The following is a 17,075-nucleotide window of genomic DNA, read 5'->3' on the forward strand; positions in this document are numbered from 1 at the left end:
CCAATTGGCACACCAAAGATGAGACGCAGGATAGCCACTACCAACTGCAGGCAGTTCGTAGGGCTGAAATGAGGGGCATGCCTTTGGAACGGGCTGTGCGTCTTTCCTGGCCCCCGCGTGGTTTAACCGTCGCTTAGGACGAATTGCCGCCCCTTGAGGCTTCAAGTTGCCCAAACGCTGCCGGAAGCGGCCCGCCTGAGGGTTGTTGTTGTCTAATGTATGCTCTACGTTAGGATCTTCGCCAGGCAGTAGTACCTGCGAGGTTTTGCAGGAGAATGTCGAAACGGTTCATCATAAACAGCAGCAGAGCCGATCGTCAGATGGGCGGGGATCAGGCACGACGGGGTGTTCAAGTTCCCCGCATCCGTGGTGGCGATTGAACAATAACCTAACAAATGATTAGGTTAAGCAAATGCTACCTAGCGTAGGACGGTGGAGGGTTGCTTTTGTCGTATAAGACGTATGGCTGCCTCCGCGCCGTTGCTTCGTCGGCTCATCGTAGGCAGACTCAGCGGGTGTAACAATGCTGACGTAGTGGAGGTGGTGGAAGCACTGTGCAGGGTGCATTGCTGTTCTCCCACAAGAGGGATTGCATACGAGGGTGCTCCTTCTCTTGAGCGGAGGAGGGCTACCACCGTAGATCCACTTTTCAAGATCAACGATGAATATCAGTGACCGGGACCTCGCCTACTAAGGAGTACAACCTAGCACTACCACCCGGGCATTTACCCTTACCCGAGAAACCATCTCATCATGGCACCTCCAACCCTGTCCGAGGTCATTTTCCCCGAGCAGGCCAACCACAACTTCTCGCGCATCTTGGGCGATCTCAAGCGGGCTAACCTCTCCGTCACGAATCGGCTGCGGTCCATAGCTCAGGATGCCGCCTTTGCTGAGGAGGTTGCTTCCGCGCTGGAGCTGCCGCTTGTCGCCAACGAGCGGTGCGGCAGCTGGTACATTGACCCGGAGTGTAAGGTCGGATCGGCGTACTTCAAGAGCACCGACGGGCACACGGGCCAGTGGAAGTTCAGTACCAGGAGGTTGAACTTGCACTTGTTGGAGTTGATCGGGGAGAGGGATGGGTATGTGCTTTTTGCGACGGCTTCTTGGGCGTCTTGTTTCTTTCCGTGGTTGTTTCGTCTCTTATGTCGCTTCATTCATCCTACTCGGTCACTCCGTCTATTCATTCCTTTGCTATGATTTCCGCATACGATCCCTTCACTCACCTACCGGTTGCCCACAGCTGCATCATAGTGGACTCAACCCGCCGAGGCAAGCGTAAGGACCCCCTCTGTCGCCCATCACCGTCCCGTCCCGTACGTGACAAAAACTTCATTTGATTAACAAAAGTCCAGGAATGCCCGACGCGCTGAGCAAAACCATCCCAACGTGGTGTGCCGTCCTCAACCGCGTCCTCTTCCCCTCCCAGCCACATGCGCTCTACGTTCCGCCCAACACTGTCTCCTCATCCGAAGCAAGTCAGATCTCAGCGCTGCTTCCCGACTTTGTCTCCTCCTTTCTCTCACTGGCCATCGACCTCGCCCCGCTTCGGCGGACCCTGAAGAAGCCACTCCGCCCGTTCTGGATCACACCGGAAGATGACCTCTCCCTTACCGCCGACGGCTTAGCAGGGATTGCTGAGGAATACCACCCCGTAGTCTGCTGCACCGCTTCTCGTAGAGTCGTCGGCGCTGAGATGAGCGAGGCCGGGTACATCCAGGGGGCGGGGGACGATACGGAGAACTGGGCGTTGGGCCTGACGGCGGAGGTGTTTTGGCGGCATCGCGAGACGTTGCTTGCGGCGAGTGAGAGTGAGTTGCCTGGTTTGATCGGAGAGTTGGTTGCTTCGGACAATGAGAAGGTAAGGGGGGAGGATGTAGCGGTGGTGAAGAGGGTAGCCCCTCCCGGGTTGTTTGTTGGGACCCTGGCGGCCAAGGAGAGGAGTTTGCGTGATGCAGCATGTGTTGTTGCGGTGGTTCCGGGCAATACGGAGCACAGCGAGTGGGTTAAAGGCCCGGCGCATATGGAGGTCGGGCTAAGAAAGAGCAAGACGGCGAGTCGGTTGCTAAGAGACGCGCTACCACGGATCTGCGATTTTGTGCTACGGTACCTGAAGAAGTCGGAAACGGGCGAAAATGGGCCGTCCGGGGAGAAGAAGGTGGTGGTACTATGCGAATCCGGAAAGGACCTGTCTGTTGGCGTCGCCCTCGCGGTGTACTGCTGGTGCTTCGACGACTCCGGAAACATACGGCCGGATGACAACAGAGTTTCATTCAACAAAACGGCGATCAGGGTGAGGCTGGGACACATTGTGACGTCCTTCCCCGAAGCCAACCCCAGCAGAGCAACTTTGCAGAGCGTGAATAGCTTCTTGATGGACTGGCGGAGATAGAAGGAAGGAAATAGGGATTGGGCGAAAAATAGTTTAAATAGCTGTCTTCCATCTATCCATCAATGCTCCGAGCCTGAGATAAACAACACAATGGCGCTTAATCACGCTCTTCTCAAAACACCTTACCGTCAGGACCAAAGAATCTGACTCAAATCAAGCGAACAGGCATGCTACACCTCGCCGCTGTCGATCTTCGCCAAGCAGTCCTCGAACTCGCTCCAATGCTGCATAATCACCACGGCACCCGCCTCCTTCAGGATCTTGGTCATCTTTTCCCTCTCGCCCTCCGCGTACGGCCCAACATAGCCGATGACCTTGAGGCCAGCCCTCGTGCCGCTGAGCGTCCCGCTCTTGCTGTCCTCGACCGCCACGCACTCGTCGGCCGTCTTCCCCAGCTGCTTCATCGCATGCAGGTAGATAGCCGGGTCAGGCTTGCTCGTTGGCGTCGGCAGGCTGGTCGCGGCGCTGTAGATGTCGTCGCCGAAGTACTTGGCCTGGCCGACCTTCTCGACGCTGGCCTTGACACGGCGCAGCGCGGAGCTGCTCACGACGGCCAGCTTGTACTTCCCGGACGCGGCCAGCTTGGTTAGCACGTCGTCGACGCCCGGGCAGGCGACGAGTTTCTCGCGCAGCTTGGCAATCACCACGTCCTCCTCGCGCCGCACGTAGTCATCCAGCTCGGCCGGCGTCATATCGAAGCCGTACCGCTTCTGCAGCGACACCATCATGCCCCGGAAGTTCTGCCCCACGAACTCGATGATGAGCGACTCGCCCGTGAAGGGCCGCTCTAGCGGGACATTCTTGGTTTTTGCGATCTCGTTGATCAGGTCCGCGCAGCCTTCGAACGCGAGCTCCTCGGACAGGACGAGGGTGTTGTCGCAGTCGAGGAGGATAGTGTTGATCTGGAAGCGGGAAGGGCCATTAGAAGGGTTGAAGAGTGGGGGTTTAGCGGTGGATTGGGAGTGTTGTTTACCTTGCCCATTGTGACGGTTGTAGGTAGCTGCTCGATGGTGTCTTCGGTGTTTTGCCAAGCGGATGGGACCAAGATCGTCTTCAGTTCGATGCGTTGCGGGTGACTCGAGAGGATGGTTGTGGGTAAGAGACTAGGAACTGCATGCGTTTTCTCCAGTTTATGCTCAAACTGTGCCTGGCGGAAGAAGATCAATGCGAAACCCAACAGTCCGAACCCCGCCGCAGCCGCCCCGTCCATTAGTTACCCCTCCAAATCCAGGGCACACTTGTATGCCGATCATGTCGTCATCAGTGGGACTCTAGCGGCTGTCCCTGAAACCCTGAAACAGCGGCCTATCAGAGAGGCCGAAACACGCCCAAATTTAGCGCGTCCGTTTGGGGAGGCGGGGCAAGTTGTCTACACGTGTATCGACGAGATCTTGGCGAAATTTCCACCCTTCACCGTGCCGCTAGAGCCGGCCGATGCTGGCGCCCGCTTTGGCTCTCCGAACTTGAAGCGAGTCTCTGGTTGTGAAGGTTTGGTAGCGCCACCAGAAGACCCCGCGGGGGCGGTTTTGGATGAAGCGTCCTGTGGTGATCTGACTGCCCTGATTAACCCTCCTTCCTGACGTTACTCAGGATTACTGGATCGAGGAGTAAGATCTCCGCCGCAATCCTCAAATTCAGGGTCCAGTTATAAGGTAAGATAGCCCTGCTGGGACTTGATGTCTCTTGAGATGCCTAGGCGAGATCCGAGAACCCCAACCACAATGCCTGTCGGCCGCACGTGCATGGTAAGACATGACATCCATTTCGAGGACAGACATCTCCATGGCATTTTTTTGGTTCTCATACAATCCCTTCAAGTATCATCTGACGGCTCCGGGTCCATGTTCGATTGGGATGGTTATACAGAATTTCAACAACCCAACCATGCGCGACGTGCGCGACGTACAAGCAAGCCCCGATTTTTGGGCTTCCGAGAAGAGAGCTGCAGTCTTAGTGTCGTTTGCATAGGTATACATACCTTGCACTCACCTCACCGGCGGTTTGTCTATCGTAGCGCGGGACCCTATCATAGTTCTCTTGGTGTGTATACATACAATGGAACCCCAGACGTACGCCACTCTATAGCCCTCAACCACCAGGTGAGACATTTCAAACAAGTTCAAGGTTACTGGAAGGTGACTAATGCGCACTCTCGAACCCATACCCCCGTTTCATCCGTTTCGTTAATTCTATCACAAGCCACCCTCACAGTGGCGGCAACTCCTCCCGGCAGATCGGGCACTGCAGCTTATACCTGAACCACCCCTCCAGGCACTTCGTGTGGAAGATATGCCGGCACGGCGTGACCATGTACGCCCTCCGCGCAAACACGCCGACCAGTCCGCCCGCAGCCGAGGGATCCTTGGCATTGGCCCTGACCACGGGGACCTCCAAGACCTCGGTACAGATGGCGCAGTCGATCGGTCGCAGTGCCATGCCGTGTCTCTTCAACTCCTTTTCCCTCTCCCTTCTCTTCGCCCCATCATCGTCCCCACCACCATCGGGCTCCCCGGTGCCAAATGACCACGACCGCCTGGTCCTCCCCGCCACCGGCGAGCTGGCGGTGCTGTCAGGCGACTCCCCTGAGGACAAGGCCGCCGAGACTAAGCCAATGGGCAACCCGCCCGCCTCGACGTTATCCTCCCGCAAGACGGGGTGATAATCCCACACGTCGGGACACCAGCGCTTCGGCACGCCGAACCTCGGGCCCAATACGTCCTGCACGGCCAAGACCACCAACTGCACCCACAGCCACCCGACAAGACAGAGGAAAGACGTGGCGTCGGGCTCCACGAATAAGATATTATCATGCCGGAGATAAAAGTAGGCAAACGGCAAGAGTCGCAGCACGGACTGGCCGATCATGAAGCGCCAGGCGAAGGCGCGGCGGCTGTTGCGCATGATGTTGCGGCGGATCTGCGGGAGCCAAAAGGCAAGGTAAGCGAAGGCGAGGAAGTTGAAGTAAAGCGCGCGGGCACGCGGCGGCCAGGTCATGGACATTGCGGTGACAATTAGGGTTGCGATGCCCAGGGTCACGAATGTCCCTGTTATGGATGCAAATGCGCTGACGCGCGGGCGGGGAGGGACGGTGGTGGTGGTTGCTGGTAGAGGGAGGGCGGCTGCGCCTGTGCCTCCGCCTGAGGCGGTGTTCTCGGCTATTTCGGCGTCCATGTCCTGATCGGAGGGAATTATGATTGGGGGTGAAGGGGTGCGAGCCGGTCGGGCGGTCGTGGGCGGAGCGGCAGAGTTCGCTACCGGCGGGTTGACAGGGGCCGGGGCGGGAGCGGGAGCGGCAGCGGGAGCGGTAGGCGCCCGTGATGTGCCTGCATCGTTGGCTCGGCTTTGCTCGCGCCTCCGTTCCGGCTCTTGATGCTTGTATATTTCGGACAAGAAGCCCGCGCCGATCGTCATTGACATGAAGGCAGCGAAGGTAAGCATTAGGGAAGGTAGGAAAGTGTTGGTTGCGGAGAGACTCCAGGCCGACGAGCATGCGAAGACCAAGCCGTCGGCCAAAAGCATCATGGCAGCCGTGTGGAAGCTGATACGGCCGAGTGTGGAGGGTGTATTCGACTCCTTCATCTGCTCCTTTAGCAGCCATAGCTGCGCCATCAGGACGGCGGCAAACCCAAACATCCATGCCTTGGTTCGCGATAGCAGGACCTCCGATTTCACGCCGACAAGGTGCTGCCCCTCGGCTGAAGGGAACAGAGGTGGGCCTTTAGACTCGAGGTAGTAGGCGCAGTCCGGGGACCAGGCCACGAGCGACATGCGGAGATCCGGCTTCCCATTAAATGGGGCTCCAGTGGGGAACCGAAGCTCTTTCTCCAGCTGATCGACCAGAGGGACATGTCGGCCATCGACTCCGTCTTGGCCGATGTACAGAGGGTCCAGCGGGTGTAGTTGCAAGTACATGACGTACTCGCACCGCGGCACCGGGATCGAAACATCCTCCTCCACCACGGGGGTCCATGGGTTGCTGGGGTCTGCGAACCTGCTGCGCTCCTTCTTGCCGAGAATCTCGTCCAAGGTTTGGTTCAGGAGTCTCTGGCTCGTCTGGTAGAACTCCGGGCTGGGAGCGAGATGAGGAAGGCCAAAGATGCCCGAGAACTTCTCGGTGGTAGTGGTCAGGAGGATCGAGCCCTGTCTCGGCCAGTGGACGCCGTGCAGCCGGACAGCGAAACTAGATGTCGAACTTGTCTCGTCCTGGATGTCGGCCACGGCCGAAATCTCCCTTACCACAGCTGCTGAGTGCGCCTGCTTGCCATCTTTTGTTGGTCCTTCTTCAAAGACACCATCGCCGGCATCTTCGGAGAGGCGCAGTAATATGGTGCCGTGAGAGCCAGTGACATTCCAACCCCATTCGACAGGGCCATCCAGCCAGTCGACACCCGAGGCAATCGCGGTGAGGTTGTAGTCGCCGGCATGCTTCACGACCGACCCTCGCCGGCGCACCCACTTCCCATGCACGGTGCCAGTGGCATTCTGCCAGGTTCTCGGCACCGGCCCATGATCCCACTCGTCGGCCCCCTTAAGCGGCGGATAGGCGTGACGGCTCCATTGACGGCAGCGGTCCTTGAAGTACGCTAAATCACCCCAGGCGTAGCCATCGGTCTCTCGGAAGCCAGTCAGGTTGAGGAAACGCGGCGCCTGCCAGGGAGGGCGCACCTCCCTGGCCGCATGCGGAGCGAAGTCACCCCAGTTGGTACTGTTTAGTACACCAAGCGCGTCCCTCAAGCGGCTGAGGCGAGAATCCCCCCTGAATGGTGCTGAGATCAGGGCAGGGCCGTCATTCCGGGATAAGAGCGTCAAGAAGAAGATACCGAGTAGCAGCCAGATTCGCGCATTTTCCCGTGACAGCGCAGGCATCGCGGCGGCAAGAGATGGTCATCGCTCGCGCATGCAAAGATGGTAATCCTATCGTCGGAGAAATACTGTCATGGTTTCGCTGTTGGCTGGCCAGATAGGTGGCACGTTTTCTGGCGGACGGGTGATGGTTGTAGGTACGGAGGTAATGGCTCGCGGTTCGATTAGGAATACGGACTGACCCGCTATAATGCAGACCCATACCTATACAGTTCAGCGCCTGAATGATTGTTAGCGCGAGACTTGGAACGCCAGGGTCAGCCCCAACATTTCAACTCGGTCGCTTGTTCCGCGCTAATAACCATTCAGGGGCTGAACTGTACTGGCGCACATGGGCTGAGTATGTACAGTATCTTACGCATTCTTCCGTACATATACAGTAGGAAACACCTTATGTATGGAGGTAGCAACTCTAGTCGGGCCGTGCTGTATTTACTATCGTAAGAAGTTACCTGGTACCCAGGTACCTACCAGGTAAGGTTACCCCCCCAACTCCTGTCAATTCGCAACTGGCACTTGTCCCTCAAGTCAACACACAAACACAGTTGCCGAGTCAGCTTAGGATACTTGTCAGGTTACCACAACGTTTTTGGAACAGATCCGTCCTATGCACCCATGGATTCAAACAAAGACTCTACGTCGACAAAACAAGCCACAAGCGTGAGTGAGCCCCGTTCGAGTCTCTATCGGACCAACTCATTGCTTACCTTATATAACCGGCTTAGACAAACGAAGACGCGGCAGCCGAGCTGTCCGCCCAGCTTGAGGATCTGCTAAACACCCTCTCCAACCGGTTTGCCGGTGTGTCGAGCGAGATTTTCGCTAAGAGTATGCTTGTTTATCTCATGCCAGGCTCGAAACCGATAGAAGCTAACAACCAGCAGTGGATGAGATGCAGCGCCGCATAGACGTCCTCGAGGCGCAGTTGGCTAACAAGGACAAGAACTCCGGGTCAAACTAATGCCTGGGATGAGGCTAGGGCATTCTGTCGGGCACGGCCGGAGTTCACGGAGTTGAGTAGGGAAACGCCACCGGTTGTGACAGTGGCTCAGTTATTAGGCCGGGTTAGAGAACCAGTCGTCAGTAAGGGGCCCTTTCGGCGTTTGGTCGGCCAAGTTTAAGAAGCAGCACAATATCCATGTAGTTACACATAGCTGGCTCTACCGCCAGCGTCAACTAAGGTATTCAAAAGACACTTAGAGCTCTTCCTTATCGTGCTCCTTCTCACCGCCAGTCGCCTTCTCGACGAATTTGCGGAGGACGTTGGTCTTGCTCACGAGCTCATCCAGCTTATTCGGCGCCAACCCACCCTTCTTGATGATACCCTCGAGGCGCGCGAGCTCCTTGGCCGCATACTCCTCGCTCTTGCTCAGTTTGTCAAACACACGGAGGTAGTACTCGGCGTACTTGGCCTGAGCCTTGTCCTTCAGGCTCTCAGCGGTCTTCTTCGCTTCGGCCGCTGCCTCGCTCAGCGCGGTGCCACCAACAAGCTTAGCTACGATGCTGTCGAGCGCCTCAACAGTGCCGGCCGTCGCGTCGACACCGCCACCGACAGCGCGGTGGGTACCCGCCTTCTCGTTCAGGAAGGTGACGAACGCCTCCTCTGTCCGCCCGCCGCTGTAGTCCTCGGGTGTAGTGCTGCCTGCCGGGAAGAACTTGATAGTCGGGTATCCGCTCACACCGTACTTGGCCGCAGTCTTCTTGCCGGTCTCGGCATCAGCGTCAACCTTGGCGATCACGACGTTGGGCTCGCTAGCAAAGTTCTCGGCGAGAGTCTCCCAGGTGGGTGCGAGATTCTTGCAGTCTAGGATACTGTTAGTGTGGCCCTTTCGAGAAACCTAAGGAGCGTGCTTACGTCCGCACCATGGGGCTGTAAAGGCCACCAGGACGTGCTTGTCGCCGCCAATCTGCTTCTCGAACGTCGCGTCTGTGAGCATGACGACGTTGCTAGGCTTCTCCATCTTCTTCCTTGCCCGCACACCCGTCTTCTCCGTAATGAAGTTGGACAAGCTCTCCAAGTCTCGCCCGCCATTGTACTCCGTCGGCTTGTCGCTCTTGCCATCAAAGAACTTTAATGTCGGGAAGCCCTGTACCCCAAAGCGCTTGCCCAGATCCCGCTCGGCATCAGCGTCGACTTTGGCGATCTGCACCTTGTCCTTGGCGTGTTCGAAGGCAAGGGCGAGCTCCTCGTAGACCGGAGCGAGGTTCTTGCAGTGCCCGCACCACGGAGCAAAGAACTCAACAAGTGTCGGCTTGCCAGACTTCAATACTACCTTGTCGAAGTTGCTCGGAATAAGGTCGAGAACAGCGGACTTGGCGGTGACGGCAGCCGCGAGACCGGCGAGCACGAAGCTCTTGATGAGAACCATGATGCTCTGACTAGGACTAAGATGGGAAGCAATTGGAAGAGATTCGAGGCAGGTCGCTTCACTGAGGCAAGATCAAAAGCAGAAAAGGTCACCAACAACAACGCAACCAAAAGTCTGTGCAGGTGGCGACAGGCAAGAGGATGCTTTGAAATCGCAGCCAAAAGAAGCCACTTTGCCTGTCAATCGGCTGTCAGCAGGGAGCTTACCCCTGTCCCTGGTTGCTGCGAAGCCCCGCTAAAAGCTACTAAGTGGTACGGTATGTGCATACCGTGTCGTGGCCAAGGAGGCACTGTGCGCTGGTGAGATTCGAATCCCATCTCAATTGCGATAAGACGATAAGCCACACGCCACACCGCACCAGCCACCAAATGCAAGCCCTCCCGCACAAATTCTCCGCCAATTTGACCAGCTCGATTTTCGGCGACCATCCGCGAGACCGACCGCATTTCCAAGACGACAACCCCCGCGTACCCAAGCCGATTTCCCTGCTCTCGAAAGAGAAAAGCAAGCCAGGCCACAAAAAATCGTCAAAATGGCTCACGAATCCGTCTGGAACTCGCGCCCGCGCACCTACGGCAAGGGCTCCCGCGCTTGGTATGGACCTCCCAACACCCACCTAGCCACCCAATCGACCACATCGGGGGATCATCGGGGAGGAAAGGGAACGTAACAACCAGAAGGAGTATGCTGACGAGCGATTCTGAAGCCGCGTCTGCACGCACACGGCCGGTCTGATCCGCAAGTACGGCCTGAATATCTGCCGTCAGTGCTTCCGCGAGAAGGCGGCCGACATTGGCTTCGTCAAGGTACGCCTCGCCCGGTCGATGGCCCTTAGAAACGAGCCGATACCCAGCTCCTGGATATTGGGTCTCATGCTCGAGCGTGTTCGCGTCTAACACCAACTTCCTCAACAGTACCGGTAAACGATACCATGGCAGCGCGGCGGTGAAGATGGGGGTTGGCCTAGGGGATGAGTGGCGGAGATGAAGGATGAGGGGATGCGGCTTACGGCCACCGGATCTACCAGGCCCAAGGGCATGTCATCGGCTCACGGACGGGGAAGGAAATAGAAGGCGCCTAAGGGAACGGAACCAGGAACCGATGCCAACTTAGGTACAGATCCCCAGTTAGGATGCCCAAGTTCGCCGGCTTTGGGAGTTCATACGGAGGGGGTTTACTTGTTTGCATGGCTTTGGGCGAAAAGGGAAATGCAAAATGAATCCAGGAATCCATCCAATGTCTCTTCACTTTCGTCCTCTCGACCGATGGGAAGACTTTCCCTTATTCTACGGGAATTCTGCTTCCGGGCTAAGTTACTCATTGTGTCTTTTGACATGCATTGCTCGACATGCCGAGAGAGTAACATCAACGCGGCGTGCTGGATATGGCTTCGCACGGCGGGTTGCTATGAGCGCTCAGGGAAACCGGGGCCGAGGGTCTTGATCATGAACCTTCATTATTGCCTTACATATCCCGTCTCTATACTACAAGATTTAGACAACTATAGAAGGGAAGGGGAGATCAGTGAGCCCTGGTCCATCCCATACGGGCGGCTCCCCCAGCATGTTGCGTTAAGAAATACATCATGGCATAGATTGTACAGTATATTCTTTCGACTCCCCAGCGCCTGCCCGCCTCCCATAGACCCAAGGGACCCTGTGCCCTGTGTGCCACCGACATCGTATATCAATGCCGCAGGTACTCTACTCGATGATCCGGGTAACGAGACCGGTGGCCACAGTCCGGCCACCCTCACGGATAGTCACACGCATACCAGCCTCGATGGCGATGGGGTTGTGGATCTCGGCGACCATCTCGACGTTGTCACCGGGCATAACCACCTTAGCTTCGGGATGCTCGGTGCCCTCGGGGAACATGAGCGTGCAGGCCTCGTCGGCGGAGCGGATAAACATCTGAGGGCGATAGTTCTGGTGGAAACCGGTGTGGCGCCCACCTTCTTCCTTGGTGAGGGCGTACAGGGAGAGGAGGAACTTCTTGTGGGCGGTCACGGAGCCAGGCTTGGCGACCACCATGCCACGCCTGACGTCCTCGCGGCGGATACCACGGAGCAGCAGACCCGAGTTGTCGCCGGCTCTAGACTCCTCGCAGGACTTCTTGAAAGTCTCGATATCGGTGACCTTGGTCTTGATGATCTCGGTGCCCTTACCGACGAGCTCGACATCGGAGTCCTTCTTCAGGAGACCCCGCTCGACACGACCCGAAACGACGGTACCACGGCCGCCAATGGAGAAGACATCCTCAACGGACATGAGGAACGGCTTCTCGGTGTCGCGCTCGGGGGTCGGGATCCACTCATCGACAGCCTTCAGAAGCTCGTCGATCTTGCTCTCGCCGATTTCAGGGCGCTTGCCTTCGAGGGCGCAGAGGGCAGAGCCAAGGACGACGGGCGTGTTGTCACCGTCGAAGCCGTAGGAAGAAAGAAGCTCGCGCATCTCCATCTCGACGAGCTCCAGCATCTCCGGGTCCTCGAGGGCGTCGACCTTGTTGACGAAGACGACGATGCGCTGGACGCCGACTTGCCGGGCCAGCAGCAAGTGCTCACGGGTCTGGGGCATCTGACCGTCCGAGGCGGCCACGACGATGATGGCGCCGTCCATGCTGGCAGCACCAGTAATCATGTTCTTGATGTAATCGGCGTGACCGGGGCAGTCGACGTGGGAGTAGTGCCTGTTCTCGGTCGAATACTCGATGTGGGCAGTCGAGATGGTGATACCACGCTTCCGCTCCTCGGGGGCCTTGTCAATGGAGCCATAGTCGAGGAAGTTCGCCAAGCCCTTCTCGGCCTGTCTCTTGGTGATAGCGGCGGAAAGGGTTGTCTGGACGGGATCTGGTTAGTGGAGTTGCAGAGGCAGAGGCAGAGGCAGAGGCAGCGCATGCGATGGCATTGGCGAACCTTTCCGTGGTCGACGTGACCAATTGTGCCTGCATTCTGCAGTCAGCACGAAGAAAACCTTGACGGAGGGCAGCAAAGTGCATACCAATATTGACGTGAGGCTTCGTCCGCTCGTAGACGGCGTATGTGCGGGCAAAGTTCAGGACGGGTGTCCTCGTCTGGCGCTGCAGAGAGACCAGAGGGCTCTGGTTCTGACGAAGGGAAAGGCGCGCCGTCCGCAGGAACGGGGCGATTGTCCTTAGTGAGGCAGGCATCTTGGAGAGTCGCTCACAGAAACACCGAAAGAGCGGAGGGGAGCGGAGATGTGGAATCGACAAGTCGAGCTTGTGACGGAGCGTCTCAACGTGGAAAATTTGGCTCAAAACTAAAAGTTCGGCAATGGGTCCGAGGCGGCCATGCACGGATCGCTCTGCACACCGTGCTAGTCCATGTATCTACTTAATCTTCACGTGGTTTCGTGTGCCCCACGCCCAATGCCACGCGTTCCACGACACAATTATGGATAGGGTATTCTATTTCGGCAGAGGGAATCCTGTAGGCTCTAGGTGCTGAATGCACTGAACCCATGGCTGAAGGGGTTGCAATCTGACATGCCCATTTGTACTATGAAAAGAAGGCACATGAGATCTAATGATGATCCAGCTAATGACCGAACAGGCGGGGCAATTGAGTTCACGACAAGATTGTAGAAGGCGGTGACGGGAGTATATCAGACACCGATGTTGGCTGGGCTTGGGACTGTGGGAGACGGAAAAAATTCGTTCTTCTGAACAGTATAGGATGGCTTCATTTTTGTTTTCTCCCATCTTTCATTTCTTCTTCTTATCTCTTCTCATTCTCTTTTACAACGTTGTCCTTCTACCATTTCCTTCACTTGAAGAATCAAGTGCGTTTGCTTCACCCGATCTCGCTTAACTCCCGTCGTCGAGGTACCAGCCAGCAGTTTGGCCCCTTACGTTTACGACCTTTTTTATCCATGAGGAGCCGCTGTTTTCTACCTCACATTTCATTTCCGATTGCACCTTGATCTCAATGTAGTCAATCTCAGACCGGCGTCTCTTGCTCATTTCGGTGCTTGGTTGCCCAAATCCCGGGCCACATCCTCGTCTCTTATCTTGTAAGGGAAAGTGCGACGGGAAACGAACTCGATGAATGTGAGCAGCTCCCTCCCGACCAACATACGCTGCGTATTACTGCGCCTATCAAACGAAGACTCCCAGCCTAGATAAATCAGTCACTATGCCAAAAGCAACTTGAAACGATAGTTCCCTGGGAGAAAGCTCCAGTCGAATCGTTGCGGGTCGATAACCATTGCGGCGTTTAATCGGATGGGACAGATTGTTTGAGCCGTTCAGCCAAGTGTGACGGGATGCCTGGGAAATATTTGTTTACCGCCCTACTACGAGACACATCGTCAATTGAGTGCTGGATATTAGCATTGTTGACTGCTAAGGGCGCAAAGTGCAGGCAACAGGTTGGGATCACCACGATGATGCAGCGCGGAGGGTAGCGTCACTTCGTTGAGGCTATGGCCTCTCCAAGGCCGGGTGATGTTGTTGCACGGGTAAGAACATCTCGGAATGGGCCATGCCTGGCCACAAGCAGCAGATGGCTGCCGTTTGCGAAGACCTCCGGCCTCACTGCTCCTGTCCCCAATCTCTGAATACTCCTGGAACGGCGCCCACATCCCGTCTGGCCTTGGCTCGCCAGCGCCAAGATGTCTCGACGTCGCGGTGGTGTTTCCGTGAGTCCGGGGCAGAGGCAAGCTCAACGCTCTAGACCTTGCGGCTTCTTTTTGAGACAAGGTCCGGGAGAATACAGTCCCGCAGTTGTTTCTACGTCTGAGAGGCCCGGGACGTGCTTCACGCCCCTGCAAGCAGTCAAGCACTGAACATGCTCGGCCAGCCTGCCATTCTCGTTGGCCAAGCTTTGCTGGCCAAGAGATCTTCGAAGTCAAGTCTGGGGGCCGAGCGCTGCCCAGAATCGGTAATCGCCTCGGCAAAGCTTCGCCACTTGGAACAATTGAACGCTTGGCAGTCTCAAGTGCGATTGTGAACCGTGATCGACCAATTCAAGAGCTTGCAGTACACTGTAGTGTAGTAGTATGTCGAAGCAATAAAGCAACCTGAAGGCACTTTTACGCGGGGATGTTGCTCTTGGCGGGGCGTTTGCATTACGCGGCTGACTCGCCTGAACCTTCCTGGCCCCAACGCCCCCGTCTTTTATCTTCATTCTCCGCCTGCAGCAGCGTTTGGTGTGCTAGGACCTCCTCACGACATTCGCTTGTGCTTCCTGTATGCAGTACACCCGGATGCGTGATCGCGATCAACCAGCGTTTGCTCTTGGAGTCTACTTGGCAAGTGTCACCTCCGTTTCAAGCGCATGGACGTTGTCTATCCCCTCTCCTTGCCAAGCACTCTCCCGGTTCCAGCGACAGCAGGCCGGCCCAGGCATTCTCCAAGGCGAGAATGCCTCCCATTAGTTCGAGGACCGAAGTCGTCCAGATGATCTATATAGTACCATCTGCAGTATCCTCCGTTTCCGCTTCCCTTTTCTGTCTGCCTCGTGAGCTGTGCTCGTTCGTCCTTTTGTCGGATATCTTGAGGGTTCCCTTTCTCTTGCTGTGCTCCCTATTTTTCATTTCTTTCGCTGGTCGTCGCCGCTGGTCGCCTTACGTTATTACTACTTAATCCTTTCCCTCGGACACACACGATCCATCTCTTTTGCCCAAGATGGTGAAGTATGCCTTTGTTGCTTTTGCCGGAATGGCCGCGGCACTGCCGCTGAATATCAACCTCGGGGCCTACTCTCCGGCCCTCGTTGTCGGTACGATGCCGCCCTCATTCCCTTCCCACTCGGAGACTCGATGTTTTGCTGACGGACCAACAGGTGATGGTGAAATCAGCTTTGGAGGTAGGCAGGACGTGTCGAATTTAATCACTGCGCTCGAAGGCGCTGCGGTTAACGCAGCCGCAGGCGCAGCAGCAAACACGGGTGCGGGTGCGGGTGCGGGTGCGGGTGCAAACACCGGGGAGGGAGCGAGTCAAGTGGTCGCCGCCGCCGCCGCCGGCGGCCCTGTTGCTTCTACTGTTGCTGCCCCGACCCCGGTGCCCGACACGACCGAGAACGCAGCCACAGATCCGGCCCTCGCCCAGCAGGTTGGTGCCCCGTCCGGACTGCCGAGGACAAGGACGCTTGACTAATACACCTTGGTCCACCCCACTAGGCCCAGCAAATAGCTGGTCTCCAGGGTCTGGGGAAAGCAAAGGCCATCGCACCTCGCATCGGCGCCGACGAGAGCCCCAAGATGGACAAGCGGGACATTGCCGGCTTTGACCGGGCCCTCAAATATGCCGAGGCCGCTTTGACGAAGGGTCCCAAGGTTCAGCTCGGCACCGGTGCCGAGGGCTCCGGCGTCGGCATCATTGTCGACAACAATGCCAATACCGGTATGTCATCTCCGGCTTGAAAATTCTTAAGGGGGTCGTCTATGAGCATGCGGAATCCCCATATATTCTCTCAACTTCGTCTCTTCTTGGAAGTAGTAGGGATCAAAGAGAATACCCTAGAATGCTGACCTCTCCCGATCAACAACAGCAGCAGCGCAACCAGGAGCTCAGCCAGGAGCGGAAGCCAAGAAACGGGACGTCGCCGGCGCCACCGCCCCCCGGCGGCGCGCGAAGGTGACGACCATGTATGTGCGCCGCGGCATTCCTGAAGTCCTCCGATCCCCATCGGACAGCGCCGCCATTGCCGCCCGGGCTCCCGGCCCAGCTCCAGCTCCGGCACCGGCACCGGCACAGGTGGCCGCTGCCGCGGAGCCCGTCGTCCCTGTCTCTGTCTCGAAGCGTGCCGAGAGCACCTTTGACGCGGTCAACCTGAATGTGGATGCCGAAGCCGGAGTGACCATGACTTTCGTCGAGTCTTTGGATGATGACGAGGAGGAGGTGGATGCGTGACGTGTGCCATAGAGCATGTTTTGTCGGTTATGAGTCTGCTTTGTTTTGTGAGAAGGTTGGGTTTCGGTTTGGTTGGTATGAGTGCAATATGGGTATACGGAGTCCATGGTCGAGTTGAAACGAGAGCGGAGCGAAGGAAGTCCGAAGATATTCGCCTGTTGTCTTGGAGTTGTGTATGTATTGTATTGTACAATACACCATTCCTCTCTATTTCCGAACCAGGGCAACCAGACAGCCGAGGGCGGCTGTCAACATGATGGCTTCAAAAAAGAGAACTGATGAACTCATCGCAATGGTAATTCAGCTTAGTACGAGAGGAACCACTGATTCAGATAATTGGTTTTTGCGGTTGTCCGACCGGGCAGTGCCGCGACGCTACCATCTGCTGGATAATGGCTGAATACCTCTAAGTCAGAATCCATGCCAGAACGCGATGATACTACCCGCACGTTGTAGACGTATAAGAATAGGCTCCGGCCTCGTATCCTAGCAGGCGATTCCTCCGCCGGTCTCGAAGTGGCCGGCAGTAATTCGCGTATTGCAATTTCGACACGCGCGGGATCAAATCCTTTGCAGAC

General features: G+C 56.8%; 9 protein-coding genes across 9 annotated transcripts; 5 read left to right on the plus strand and 4 right to left on the minus strand.

Annotated features, from left to right (window-relative positions):
* The first annotated feature begins 660 nt into the window (after nucleotides 1-660).
* B0T15DRAFT_119939 (tRNA A64-2'-O-ribosylphosphate transferase) lies at nucleotides 661-2,477 on the plus strand. Its single transcript, XM_062861613.1, has 3 exons — nucleotides 661-1,082; nucleotides 1,244-1,278; nucleotides 1,356-2,477. Exons 1-3 carry the CDS (start codon nucleotides 754-756, stop codon nucleotides 2,390-2,392), a joined length of 1,401 nt encoding a protein of 466 aa, XP_062724608.1. The 5' UTR covers nucleotides 661-753; the 3' UTR covers nucleotides 2,393-2,477.
* On the minus strand, nucleotides 2,420-3,768 carry B0T15DRAFT_525424 (HAD-like domain-containing protein). Its single transcript, XM_062868843.1, has 2 exons — nucleotides 3,366-3,768; nucleotides 2,420-3,294 (listed from the first exon to the last, which is right to left on the minus strand). Exons 1-2 carry the CDS (start codon nucleotides 3,600-3,602, stop codon nucleotides 2,563-2,565), a joined length of 969 nt encoding a protein of 322 aa, XP_062724609.1. The 5' UTR covers nucleotides 3,603-3,768; the 3' UTR covers nucleotides 2,420-2,562.
* A 385-nt stretch (nucleotides 3,769-4,153) lies between these two features.
* B0T15DRAFT_525425 (uncharacterized protein) lies at nucleotides 4,154-7,412 on the minus strand. Its single transcript, XM_062868844.1, has one exon. The coding sequence runs from the start codon at nucleotides 7,256-7,258 to the stop codon at nucleotides 4,598-4,600; it is 2,661 nt and encodes an 886-aa protein (XP_062724610.1). The 5' UTR covers nucleotides 7,259-7,412; the 3' UTR covers nucleotides 4,154-4,597.
* Nucleotides 7,413-7,754: 342 nt separating this feature from the next.
* B0T15DRAFT_119982 (uncharacterized protein) lies at nucleotides 7,755-8,655 on the plus strand. Its single transcript, XM_062861614.1, has 3 exons — nucleotides 7,755-7,915; nucleotides 7,981-8,083; nucleotides 8,140-8,655. The coding sequence occupies exons 1-3, from the start codon at nucleotides 7,871-7,873 to the stop codon at nucleotides 8,214-8,216; spliced, it is 225 nt and encodes a 74-aa protein (XP_062724611.1). The 5' UTR covers nucleotides 7,755-7,870; the 3' UTR covers nucleotides 8,217-8,655.
* B0T15DRAFT_509247 (thioredoxin-like protein) lies at nucleotides 8,452-9,624 on the minus strand (the record flags this gene model as incomplete). The annotated part of the gene is made up of 2 exons (XM_062867770.1): nucleotides 8,452-9,059; nucleotides 9,111-9,624. 2 exons carry the CDS (start codon nucleotides 9,622-9,624, stop codon nucleotides 8,452-8,454), a joined length of 1,122 nt encoding a protein of 373 aa, XP_062724612.1.
* Nucleotides 9,625-10,156: 532 nt separating this feature from the next.
* On the plus strand, nucleotides 10,157-10,547 carry B0T15DRAFT_491383 (ribosomal protein S14; the record flags this gene model as incomplete). The annotated part of the gene is made up of 3 exons (XM_062866769.1): nucleotides 10,157-10,218; nucleotides 10,331-10,430; nucleotides 10,539-10,547. The coding sequence occupies 3 exons, from the start codon at nucleotides 10,157-10,159 to the stop codon at nucleotides 10,545-10,547; spliced, it is 171 nt and encodes a 56-aa protein (XP_062724613.1).
* Nucleotides 10,548-11,327: 780 nt separating this feature from the next.
* On the minus strand, nucleotides 11,328-12,792 carry B0T15DRAFT_491384 (P-loop containing nucleoside triphosphate hydrolase protein; the record flags this gene model as incomplete). Its single annotated transcript, XM_062866770.1, has 3 exons — nucleotides 11,328-12,461; nucleotides 12,539-12,567; nucleotides 12,624-12,792. The coding sequence occupies 3 exons, from the start codon at nucleotides 12,790-12,792 to the stop codon at nucleotides 11,328-11,330; spliced, it is 1,332 nt and encodes a 443-aa protein (XP_062724614.1).
* Nucleotides 12,793-14,591: 1,799 nt separating this feature from the next.
* Nucleotides 14,592-15,560, plus strand: B0T15DRAFT_525433 (uncharacterized protein). Its single transcript, XM_062868845.1, has 3 exons — nucleotides 14,592-15,364; nucleotides 15,428-15,451; nucleotides 15,515-15,560. The coding sequence occupies exon 1, from the start codon at nucleotides 14,686-14,688 to the stop codon at nucleotides 15,226-15,228; it is 543 nt and encodes a 180-aa protein (XP_062724615.1). The 5' UTR covers nucleotides 14,592-14,685; the 3' UTR covers nucleotides 15,229-15,364; nucleotides 15,428-15,451; nucleotides 15,515-15,560.
* B0T15DRAFT_120162 (uncharacterized protein) lies at nucleotides 15,146-16,585 on the plus strand. The gene is made up of 4 exons (XM_062861616.1): nucleotides 15,146-15,364; nucleotides 15,428-15,696; nucleotides 15,765-15,987; nucleotides 16,136-16,585. Exons 1-4 carry the CDS (start codon nucleotides 15,271-15,273, stop codon nucleotides 16,495-16,497), a joined length of 948 nt encoding a protein of 315 aa, XP_062724616.1. The 5' UTR covers nucleotides 15,146-15,270; the 3' UTR covers nucleotides 16,498-16,585.
* The last annotated feature ends 490 nt before the right edge of the window (nucleotides 16,586-17,075 follow it).

The sequence above is a fragment of the Chaetomium strumarium genome (genome assembly GCF_033439665.1).
Source record: "Chaetomium strumarium strain CBS 333.67 chromosome Unknown B0T15scaffold_2, whole genome shotgun sequence".
In the NCBI taxonomy this organism is placed as follows: domain Eukaryota; kingdom Fungi; phylum Ascomycota; class Sordariomycetes; order Sordariales; family Chaetomiaceae; genus Chaetomium; species Chaetomium strumarium.